A 12,797-nucleotide genomic window follows, 5' to 3' on the forward strand; every position below is an offset into this window, starting at 1 on the left:
ATGTGTGAGAACTATGTATACTAACTTGAAAATGATGTCTGTGGCCTGTGTTAAGGAAAAAGGCAAGTTATGTAACAAGGGACTGACATTCTACTTTTAGTTTAGTTTTGTGTGTGTGTTGGGTTTTTTTGTGTGCGGTGGTGTTAGTAGGTGGGGTATTTACACATTTATACATGTAGTTATGTATATAAAGACATAGAAGGAGGAGACGTGTGCCTCCATCAGCTCAGGATTGTGCCAAACCTGCCGGATAAAGCTGCTCCACCCCGGCCCAACCCTTCGCTGGGTGCCTGAAGGTAGGACCTGGGGCCGAGGGGCGGGGCCTCCTCCGCCGGCGCGCCGGACCGCCCTCAAAGGAAACCGGAACCTCTCAGCTGCGGGCACCTGTTTCCGGAGGGATCTTGAATCCGAACGCTGACGACTGCAACCTGGGGAAGTCTGCTGGCCGCGTCCCCGTTTCTCACCGCGTCTGAGCGGTGGCCAAGTGGCCGGAAAGCGACGGTGGCGGGAAAGCGGCCGCGGCGATGAGGCAGAAGCACTACCTGGAGGCTGCGGCGCGGAGACTACAGGATAGCTGCCCGGGCCAGGCCCGCTACCTCCTGTAAGAGGGCGGGAGAGGAAGCGGGAGGCCAGCGGCGGGGTGTTCCTTCCTCTGCTCCTCACCAGTCTTTTTCTTTTTTACAGCTGGGCCTACAGTTCGTCACACGGTAAGGAGAATACCCGTCCGTTGTGAGTTAGACTTTCGTCGCCCCTTTCTCTTTCATTCCGCACAGCTCTCGGAATGATGTGACTCACCATCCCCCATTTTAAAAAAAATGCCCTAGTAGGGGCGCGGCGCCTGTGACTCAAAGGAGTAGGGCACCGGCCCCATATATCGTAGGTGACGGGTTCAACGGTTCAAACCCGGCCATGGCAAAAAAAAAAAAAAAAAGAAGAAGAAGAAAGAAAGAAGAAAAAATACCCTAGGGGCTTCTCGGTTTCGTGAAAAATTCAGATTTCTTAATGAACCTTATCTTGCTAGACAACTTCTAAATATTGTCATGTCCCAGTACTCAGCCCTTGGACCTCCTTTATTGCTACAGTCACTTCCTTGATGAATTTATCTACTCTTATGGTTTTTTAATTCCATATACTGAGAACGTCCAAATTTATATACCCAGCCCAGACCTCTCCACCAAATTCTAGACTCATATCTTAATGTCTCCTTGACAACTTGTTTTGAATATCCGGTAGGCATTTAGTAAGTCTAAAACCTGAGCATCACCCCCAACAGCTTGGACAGTTCTTTTCATTTCAGTAAATAACTCTGTGCTTAGTTAACCCAAAAACCTGGGAGCCATTCTTGACTCCCTGCTATCCCCCTCTCATCCCACCCTACCCCCACCTGTATGTTGGCAAACTCTTTTGGCTTTATAATGTGTCCAAAATTTAACCACTTCTCACCAGATCTACTGCTGCCACCCTGAGGGCCAGACCATAACCGCCTCTCTCCTGGATTCCTGCCAGCAACTTCTTGCATTTCTATCAGTCTGTTCTTTTTGTTTTGTTTCACTCTTACCACCCTGGGTAGAGTGCAGTGGCCTCTTAACTAACAGCAACCTCAAACTTCTGGGCTGGAGCAATCCTCTTGCCTCAGACTCTTAAGTAGTTAGGAGCTATAGGTGCTTGCCACAGTGCCCAGCTGGTTTTTCTATTTTTAGTAGAGATGGGGTCTCTCCTCTTGCTCAGGCTGGTCTTGAACTCTTGAGATCAAGCTATCCATCTACCTCAGCCTCCCTGACTGCTAGGATTACAGGCATGAACCACCCAGCCTGGCCTGTTCTTAAGCCAGCAACCAGAAGGTTTCTGATAAAAACCAAAGCTAGATCAAGTCACTTCTCTGCCACAAACTATCAAATGGCTTCCCATAGTAAAAGTGAAATCCCTTTAAAAGTACTAGAAGGCTGGGTGGTGCCTGTGGCTCAAAGGAGTAGGGTGCTGGCCCCATATGCCGGAGGTGGTGGGTCCAAACCCAGCCCCGGCCAAAAACTGCAAAAAAGAAGTACTAGAAGGTCCTCCATTATAGGTACACATTACCTCTGACTTACTCATGTTCACTCACCTTCAGCCACACTTGGGCCTCCTTGCTGTTCTGTTGCAGGGCCTTTGCAGATGCCAGTTCCTCTGCCCGGAAGTCTTGCCTCATATATCTGCTTCCATTCAATTCTTCCCTCTTCTGGTCTCTGTAAGTGTCCTTAGCTGCTCAATTTAAAATTAGTGACTCCACTGACACTCCGTATTTCCCTCTTCTACTTTTTTCTTACTAGCACTTAACATTTTATGTTATATTTATTGTCTGCCTCCAAGAATTTTTGTCCTTTTTCACTGCTGTATTTCTAGCAAGAGCAGTGTCCAGCACTTAATAGTAACTCAATGAAGTTAATGATTTTTTATTTTAAACACTTGGGTGAGCTAAGTTACAATGGTGAGCTATGGTCCTTAGCTCTTTCTAGGCTTGGTATATCCCTAGCACTTAGCATAGTGCTCAGCACAGCAAGTAGTCAGAAAGTATTTATTGTGCTAATTATTTTTAAGTAAAAAAAGAAAATCAGGGCAGTGCCTGTGGCTCAAAGGAGTAGGGCGCCAGCCCCATGTGCCGGAGGTGGCGGGTTCAAGCCCAGCCCTGGCAAAAAACTGAAAAGAAAGAAAGAAAATCATAATGTCATTTAGTATTTTGTTGTAAATGTGTTGGTGAAATATAATAGCCTTTTTTTTTTTAACTTTAGTAGCAAGTAATAAGAAGTAGCTAAATTTTTAGATGTATCTGAAAACCAATGCGATTTGCTGCCATAGGTTGGAGGCTTGCCTGTCTATTGCTGAAAGGAATGAATGGGTGGAATTTTAGTATGTTGCAAAGTAAATTGCTGCCAATTTGTCTTTCTGAAAATTTTCATATTTTGAGTTTGCCTAAGGAGAATGTATATCTGCCTATGTGAAATATTAACATACTTTTGTTTTTCATATTTATAACATTGGCAGTTTGTTGAGGTAACAAAACATGATTTGCTATATTATGAGTTTCATTTGTGTAATTTTAGATGATAAGAGCACTTTTGAAGAAACATGTCCATACTGTTTCCAGTTTTTGGTTCTGGATAACTCTCGAGTTCGCCTCAAACCCAAGGCCAAATTGACACCCAAAATACAGAAACTTCTTAATCGAGAAGCAAGAAATTATACACTCAGTTTTAAAGAAGCAAAGATTGTGAAAAAGTACAAAGACTCCAGAAGCGTATTGGTAAGATTTCAATTCTAGTGTGAGTGAATAAACTAGAATTATTCTTTTCTTTCACTTAAGAATTATCCTAAATATAAGTCAGAGATTTATAATAGTATATTTGGATTATCAAATATAATATCTGTATACAGCCTCTTTCCCAAAAGTACAAAATATATACATAAAAGTTTTTCAATTTATTAATATTTAATTGAAGGCTAGCTTATTTTTATTTTTCCTGATTACCTAAAACAAAACATTGTGAGCTCTCAACAGTTCTCAGATCTCACTTCTGAGCACACTTATTTTCACAAATTTGGGGATTTCTTGAGTTTGACCATTATGACTCTACCCAAATTGTAGTTAGCACTAAATTATTTTTTCAGTTACTAGTCCTTTTCAAACAGCAGTACCTTATGTATTAGGTACCAGTATCATATACTCAGTCATCCTTAGAGTATGCATTTACATGTGTGCCCAACAAAGGTAAGTGCATCTTGTGTTCTTCATTAAACATTTATTGAGGTCTATCATATACCATGCAATACTTAGTATTAGGAATATAAAATGGAATAAACTAAAATCAAATTACTTATGATTCGCTATATGAAAGTCAGTATTAAATACATTTTATATTCTACATATTCTGTTAACATTTATTAATGTTAATGACTGTACTAGACACTGAACATTATGCCAGCTCTTGTCTTGCCTAAGACTATAATTAGTAATAAAAATCTGGATTGAAATTTGCCATATTTAAACTCTTAACCAGTATTGGACAGCTAAGTGCATTTCACTTTGTCATAAAATTGGTTGAACACAATGGCTAATGCCTGTAACCATAGCACTTTGGGAGGCAAGGCAGAGGATCACTTGAAGCCAGGGGTTTGAGACCAGCCTGAGCATGAGTGAGACCCCCGCTCTACAGGAAATAGAAAAATTTAGCCAGGCATGGGTGGTGTGTGCCTATAGTCCTAGCTACTAGAGAGGCTAAAGTGGGAGGATCACTTCAGCCCACAAGTTGGGGGTTATTGGAGGTTGGAGCCCACAAGTTGGAGGTTGGTGTGAGCTATGATGATGACTCTGCACTCTAGTCCCAGCAGTGGAGTGAGAGACCCTGTCTCAAAAAAAATTTTTGTTGTTGTTGAAAAAAAATTGTTGAATTATTAAAAGGAAAAAGAGAAGAGATAGAATATTGATGTTAGTCACATTTACTTTCTTAGTTCTTGGAGAATTGTATTTTTCAAAAAACATCACTGTCACATATTTTGAAAATGTTCTTAAATCAGAGGATAATGCTGACCTCACTGACTTCCAGTGTTTTACCCTCATGCAGCTTACATGTTAATGTATTTTAATCAGAGGTTAGCTAGAAGGGTGCTAGGGGTATGTGTTTTGCTAATTTTTATATAGATTTGTGTCTGTATACAGCCTCTTTCCCAAAAGGACAAAGTAACATAGACCTTTGATACATACACATTTTCCATTGGCATTTTCACCTGTTCATGAACATCAGAATTCTTCTCACCTAAACCACTTTGGATTAATTTTGCTGAGTCATGGACCGAATAGTATATGCATTGTGAGTTAGATATGTAGAAAAAGGAATTTAGCTAGAAAATGGACTATTGAGAAATGAATCCTGAAAAGCAAGTGAACTTGTAGAGCCAATGAAGAAGCAGTTTGAGAATATGATGACTTGCTTGGTTTTATAAATTACTTTAGACCTGTTTTTACAAAATTGTGAAGGATTTGAAGGGACCACTTAAATTCCAAATATATTTACCATATTTTAATGGGAAAGGCTTGAAGTTCATCTACAAAAAATACTAAATTTCTGATGCTAGTACAAAAACACCCTTCCAGATGTTAAAGTGTATCATACCCAGTCTCCCCAAGTCTTCCCAAACACAGTTTTATATTGAGAAAGTAGAGTCCATTGTCTTTTAAAGGCTATTTTAAATTAAGCATAAATGATGCCATTACTTTTTTGTTGAATGTCTGATTCCTGGGGCTAAACTGCAAGCTCCCCAAGGGCAGCCTGTGTTTTACTTAGTCCCATAGTACCTGGTGTAGTCACTGACATGAGAATTTAATGAACATGGTTTATGGAACTAAGAGAAATCAAAGGACTGATTATTTCTTTTTTTTATGGTAGTTCGTTACTTGTAAAACATGCAACAGAACAGTTAAACATCATGGTAAAAGTAGAAGCTTTCTGTCAGCACTGAAGAGCAATCCTACCACTCCTACGAGTAAACTTAGCCCGAAGACACCAGAGGGAAAGACTATCGGTTCAGCAAACCTAAGTCATGATATGTCTGGTTCCAAAGGCAAAAGCCCAGCATTTATTTTCAGGTATCTTAATCCATTAACTTTATTTGAACTGCCAGTGTTAACTCACATATTTCTTTTAACTTCTGTTTAGTATACATTCCCTAAATATGGTGTATTGTCAGGACTTGGCCGTTTTTCCTCCATGCCCTTTTCTCATGTCATACACTCCCATGTGAGCCAGGCTTATCTCAATGCCTATGACTTCAGGGCATATTACTATACTTTCAGCCCCTTCCTGGACCTACTCCCAACTGTGTGCTAGGTGTGCCAGGTAAGACAATTAAGATTGTGAACTTTTTCTAGGGTGAGTTTGCCAACTTAATTGTCAGACCTCATGATGACAGCCCTGATAGCCATTCCAGAAAAAAGTTCCAAAATTGCTTTGAAGGGTGGACTAGGCACTGGCATCAGTGCATAGCTTCCCAAGGGATGTACTTTGAAGATGACCATAGTGATAACTCAGTAGTGAGGTATGTAGCACCTCACTTTTTCTTAAGTTTTTCTTAAGTTTACAAACTTAATTTTCTGGCCCCATATCCATCTCAACCCCCTATATACCCAAAACAGTTCTTCATGTCCCCACAGCAAACCACTCAGATCTGCCCATCCTCCTGAGTTTCTTGTTCTGTGAAGGGGAGGATGCTCTTCTGGCAATTCAACCTAAATTGGCAGGTCTATTAAAAAATCCCCGTTATTGGCTCGGCGCCTGTGGCTCAGGCAGCTAAGGCACCAGCCAACATACACCTGAGCTGGCAGGTTGGAATCCAGCCCAGGCCCACCAAACAACAATGACGGCTGCAACCAAAAAATAGCCAAGTGTTGTGGCGAGCGCCTGTAGTCCCAGCTACTTGGGAGGCTGAGGCAAGAGAATCGCTTGAGCCCAGGAGTTGGAGGTTGCTGTGAGCTGTGATGCCACGGCACTCTACCCAAGGTGACAGCTTGAGGCTCTGTCTCAAAAAAAAAAAAAAAAAGCCCTGGGGGCGGTGCCTGTGGCTCAAAGGAGTTGGGCGCCAGCCCCATGTGCTGGAGGTGGTGGGTTCAAACCCAGCCCCGGCCAAAAAACAAAAAAAAAATCCCTGTTAATTTTGATCCTTGTCACCAATCTTTGTCTATTCTTCTAGGCTGTTTGCATCTGTTTCCCCTTTGGTCCCAAGTGCTGCTATCCTGGTCCAGGGACTCATTCACCATTTGTATTACTACAATTATTTCCCAATGGGTCTCCCTACTTCTAGTTTCAAACCTTTCTAGTCCAATCATCTTTCTACAGCATAGCTCTGATTGGAAGCATTTAATAACTCTGCAGCATATGGATCAAATATTCCAGTCTGGTTTTCCAGCTCTATCTGGCACCAGTCTGCCTGCCTGTCTTTGCCTTAATTCATCCTTTGTGCTAGAAAAAACTGAACAAAACTGATCCTTCATGGTATATTTTCCTCCTCTAAAGCCTTTTGATCTTTCCTGTATCAAAAAATCCTGAGGAAATCTGAATAGGGATTTGTCAAATGATAACTAAGATAACTATATTGCTGGACACGTTTTATTTTAGTAATTCTCAGTATTCTCTTTACTGTGATAGTCAAATTTAAATTTAATTCCATAAAAACTGGAAGGGATTTTGGAACATTTTGCTATGAAAGAAAAATTGAGTCTGGTAGCATCTTGAGCAAGAATTTAGCAAGAGCTTGAGTTTTTAAAATTGGGTAAGAAAAGAATTAAAATGTCAAGTCCAGTTATCTCTATATTCATTAATTATTTTGATATTTGGTATGATAAGAATTCATAGACATTTCACTTTATTGGATAAGTATATGTAAAAGAAAATTTGGCTTATTGATAATAAACTAGTTGCATTGAGACCAGAGACCTTCTTAGATATATGCAGGATTGGGAAAGATACTTCACATTTATCATATAGATAGGGAGTCAAAAGGAGAGATCAGACTTAACAAACCCCAATTAAAGGTTTATGGAGATGAAATACACACATATTACACACATATCAGATGGGAATCATTTATTCAGTGGATATTTTCAGAGTACCTTCCATATGCTTGGTACTGTCAGAAATCTACTGAATATACAGTTAGTAGTAACAGGTGTCTGCCCTGTAGAGCTTACATTCTAGTGGAGAAGACACTATAGAATGGAATTGTACGTGTGTAGGTTGAGATCCTTCATGTTTGAGAAATGGAGTATCATCAGCTGTGAAGAAGGGATATGTTTTTAAAGTCTTTGGTAAGAATTGTTATCGGGCTTAAAAGAGAACTTGAGCCCGATGATGCTTTAAACTTATCTTTCAAGTATAATACGTCCAGAACCACCCAGAACACTTCCTAAATGTTGCTTATTCAGAATTTTTAACAAAATAGGAATGACTACACTAACTGCAGCTGTTGCCTGTATATGGTTGTAATACACAAGAACAGTCTATGGTTCTAGTAGCAGTTGTCAACTACTTTTAAAATTGTCATTTGACAGTATAACTAAATGTGGTTTTGTTCCCTTTCAGAACACCTATAACTGAACAGTCAGTGTCTGCTGGCTCCTCAAAGAATGTGAGCAACACAAAGAAACATTTCTCTCGACTAAAAATGTTGCTTAGTCAAAATGAATCTCAAAATAATCCAAAGTTGGACTTCAGGAATTTCTTATCTTCTCTGAAGGGTGGACTTTGAAAATAAGATATGTGGGGGCTGCACCTGTGGCTCAAGGAGTGGAGCACCGGCCCCATATACTGGAGGTGGCAGGTTCAAACCTGGCCCCAGCCAAAAACTGCAACAACAACAATGCTCACTCTCTAATAGATTACTCAATCCCATTCACAGTGGTAACTAAGAGAATAAAATACTTAAAAAAAAAAAAAGAAAGGAAAAGAAGATATGTGCAGTGCAATTTCTGAAACTAAAGTTAGTGAAACAGTTTTTTCAACATTCTTTGAATACATAGAGGTCTTAGAGCAGACTTTTCTTGGCATCCTTCAGTGTTTATGGGGAAAAGACATCATTAGAATGTGTAGAAACCTGCTCGTGTCACAGGATGGTTGTAAGGATCAAAAAAATACATGAAAGTTCCTTGTAAATATATCTGTGTACATTGAGTGGTGGTGTTATTTTTCTCCTGCCTTAGCAACTTTCATTATTTCTGTCATTTTCTTTCAAAAGGAAGTCAAGACCTTTATGGAGAGGGTCTTGTCACTCACAAAGGTTTCTTCCACGTGTCTATAGCTTTAATTGAAGAAAAGGGTCAAGTGTGAGTCTTTATCTTCTCACCATCATCTGCATAGCTGTATTAGTAAAATCTGAACATTATTCCTATTGTGTGTGCAAAAGTAAAGAATCTGGGACATTCCTGATTATAGAGGACCTAACATGATACTGAAATTGTTCATTTTTACTTACATGGTTCTTATAGTAATATTGTGCCTTAAAGTAGCATTTTAAGTTGCTCTGATGACTTATTTCTAGCTCTAATATCAGAACAAAACATACTAATGGTTTAGTGATCTTAAATCTTCTCTGGAACATAGATACAATTTCTTGAATGCACTTGCATTGTATTGAACCTGTCTTTTTTACTTTTTAGCAAATGGAACTCCTCTACATTGTTGGTGGTATTAGTACAGCCACATTGAAAACAGGATGGAGGTTCCTCAAAAATTGAAAATAGAATTACCATATGATCTAGCAATCCCATTACTGGGTATATATCCAAATAAATTGAAATAATATGTCAAAGATGTCAGTACTCCCATGTTCATTATAGCATTATTTGCAAGAGCAAAGATATGAAAACCACCAAAATGCCCATTAATGAATGGATTGATAAAATGTATATATACACAGGAGAATATTCTTCAGCCTTTATTGGTTGGTTGATTAATAGAAAAAAGGTCTTGCTATATTGCCCAGTCTAGTCTCAAACTCCTGTCCTCAAGCAGTCCTGCATCAGCCTCCCAGTCTATTTAGCCTTTAAAAGGCAGGAAATCCTGTTATTCGTGACAATGTGGATGAACCTAGAGGACATTATGCTAAGTGAGATGAGTCAGACACAGAACCAAATACCCTATGATCCCACTTACATGGAATTTAAGACGTCAAACTCAAGAGAATGGAATGCTGATTACCAGAGGTTGGGATGTGGGAGTGGAGGAGACAGATAAGGAAAAGGAAGACCTTGGTCAAACAGTACAAAGCTTCAGTTAAAAGGAATAAGTTCTGGCACATTTACTGCACAGCTTGGTGACCACAGTAATAATGTATATATTTCAAAATAGCTAAGAGAGGATCTAAAATGTCCTCACCACAAAGAAATGATAAATATTTGGGGTGATGGCTGTGTTAATAGTCTTGATCACCCCACATGAATACATGTAACAAAACAAGACATGATACCCTATAAATATATACAGCTAGTTATTTGTCAGTTAAATAAAAATTAGTGAGCAAGAGTTCCATGTATCAACCTGGAGTAATCTCACAAATGGTGTTAAAAAAAGAACTGCTCTTTAAGTAATTCAGCTATTTTGAACTATAATCAATCAGTTTCCAAACGGCTCTGCTGCTAATTTTAGATTTTCATTATGGCTTAGAAAACTGTAAGACTTACAGTTAACCAGTCACTTTGGAAATATGGCAGTTCCTCAAAAAGACAGTGACCATATGATCCAATGATTCTACTCTTGGGAATACCTAAGAACAGAAAACAAACGTCCACGTAAACACTTGGAATACGAATATTCACAGCTTTATTTATAATACCCCATGAAGTGTAAAAAACATGTCCATCAACTGTTCAGTGGGTAACAAAATATTTTTTCCATACAGTGGACTATCAGCCATAAAAGGGAATTAATGATATGTGCTAAAACATAAATGAACCTTGTAAACATGGATTGAAAGAAGCCGGACACCAAAGACAACACATTGTGTAATTCCATTCATATGGAATGCTCAGAATAGGAAAATAGAAATAGAGTTTGCCATGGGGTGGGGGGTGGAGGGGACGAGAGTTGCTAGTGAGTATGGGATTTCTTTTTAGGGTCATGAAAATGTTTGGAATTAGATAGTAATGATTGCACAACTTTGTGAATACACTAAAATGCACTAAATTCTACATTTCAAAAGGATAAATTTTATGTCAGTAAAACTCCTTAAAAAAATAAACCTCTTAAAGAATTAGTGCAGATACGTATCTTGTAAATGAAAATGGTAATTTTTTTTTTTTTTTTTTTTGAGACAGTCTCAAGCTGTCGCACTGGGTAGAGTGCTGTGGCATCTCAGCTCATTGCAACCTCCAACTCTTGGGCTCAAGCAATTCTCTTGCTTCAGCCTCCCAAGTAGCTGGGACTACAGATGCCCACCACAACACCCCGCTATTTTTTTGGTTGCAGTTGTCATTGTTTTAGCCGGCCAGGGCTGGGTTTGAACCAGCTAGCCTCGGTGTATGTGGCCAGTGCCCTACCCACTGAGCTACAGGCACCGCCCTGAAAATGATAGTCTTGTAAAAAGCAGCAAACATGTATTGTAGGGCTCAGAGTTGGAGCAGCTCTACTTCCATCCTTTCCCAGACTTCCATCCTGTTGCCTTAAGGTTCATATGCTTATGCATACTCCCAGCTACTGCAGTGCTTCCCTGAGAGTTCCACGTAGCCCTGAGCTGCATTTCTAGTCTTGGGCTGTGGTGTCTGGAACGTGTGACCAGAGTGGACCAAGAAGCCTATGTTAAGGGCAGCCATCACGAGGATGTCATGGAGGCCCTTACCAGCCACAGAGGCATGCAGCAGGCAGAGCCCTATTTTGGAAAGAAAAAAAAGCCAACAGGAATGGGTGGAGAAAGGGTAAGAGGGCACAAAGATTGATGTGCCTCATTAGCAATACAGAGAACTTTGTGAGGACAGAGCTGATAAAAATCTGGAGTTCAAAATCATCAACAAACCCTAGAGTTCCATGCTTTCTACTATTTTCCCCCTCAACACTGCCCTTCGGGCCTTAACACATTGGTTCTAACATGATCCCTACTCATATATTGTAACTTCAAGTAACATTCTTAAGTGGATCATCTCTAAGAGGGGCAGTGCCAGTGGATTAAATGGGACTGCAAATACAACTGCACGCGTCAGACATTGCTCTGCTTTCAAGTTGAGTTCTCTTATTTTCTCATTGACGCCTCTCTTGCTTCTCTCCTATTCATTACAAGAGGCAGCCTGCCTCCTGGCCCTGATTTCACTCCTCCGATTCAGGCCCCTGGGTCCATGGAAAAATCCTGCTTCCTCATCATCCTCAACCTCTCCCCACATGGATCCTTCCTCTCAGCACTTTCTTAGTCAACAGTTTATTGCTACATAACACACATACAGAGTGTGTTATGTAGCAAAGCTCTCATCACCAATCTGTCAGCTACCCTCTCGACTGCATTTCTAAGGAGCTTTGTGCTTGGCCTAGCAGAGCTCCTCTCACACAGGAGCCTGGTAAGAGTCCTGCCTATGGGCCTCCCAGTATGTGAGCTCTGTGAGGGCAGTAAACCCAGAGCATAATAATGCTTTATAATTCCATTTATATGAAGAACCTAGAGAAGTCGAATTGATAGGGACAGAAAATAGAGTGGTTGTTGCCAGTGGCTGGGGGGAATAGGGAATTATTGTTTAAAGGGTACAGAGTTTCAGTTAGGGAAGATGAAAAAGTTCTAGAAATGAATGCACAATAATGTCAGTGTATTTAATGCCAGAGTACGCTTCAAGATCATTAATATTTACCATATGTACACGCCATTATACATATTTACCATTATACACGCCACCTCCATAGGTGACCACCTCTTGACACTGACCACCTCAAGTTGAACTAATTTTCATAGACCAGACATGCACCACACGTACTTTTCAGCACAGTAGGCCTAAGTCCTTATGTTGACCACCTCCATATGTTGCCCAGTTTGTTACCGTCCCTTGGGTGGTCAACTTACAGAGGTTCTACTGCAGTGGTTCTCAACCTTCCTAATGCCGAGACCCTTTAATACAGTTCCTCATGTTGTGGTGACCTCCAACCATAAAATTATTATTTTCGTTGCTACCTCAGTGCTGCTACTTCATAACTCAAATACGTGTTTTCTGATGGTCTTAGGCGACCCCTGTGAAAGGGTGATGCGACCCCCAAAGGGGTCACGACCCACAGGTTAAGAACTGCTGTTCTACTGTATATATTTTA

The 12,797-nt window shown here is 40.3% G+C and overlaps 1 protein-coding gene across 1 annotated transcript; it reads left to right on the top strand.

The window, feature by feature from the left end:
• The first annotated feature begins 384 nt into the window (after positions 1-384).
• C19H18orf21 (chromosome 19 C18orf21 homolog) lies at positions 385-8,693 on the top strand. The gene is made up of 5 exons (XM_053571709.1): positions 385-601; positions 685-707; positions 3,078-3,277; positions 5,418-5,617; positions 8,106-8,693. The coding sequence occupies exons 1-5, from the start codon at positions 525-527 to the stop codon at positions 8,269-8,271; spliced, it is 666 nt and encodes a 221-aa protein (XP_053427684.1). The 5' UTR covers positions 385-524; the 3' UTR covers positions 8,272-8,693.
• The last annotated feature ends 4,104 nt before the right edge of the window (positions 8,694-12,797 follow it).

Source organism: Nycticebus coucang, chromosome 19, assembly GCF_027406575.1.
Source record: "Nycticebus coucang isolate mNycCou1 chromosome 19, mNycCou1.pri, whole genome shotgun sequence".
NCBI lineage: Eukaryota > Metazoa > Chordata > Mammalia > Primates > Lorisidae > Nycticebus > Nycticebus coucang.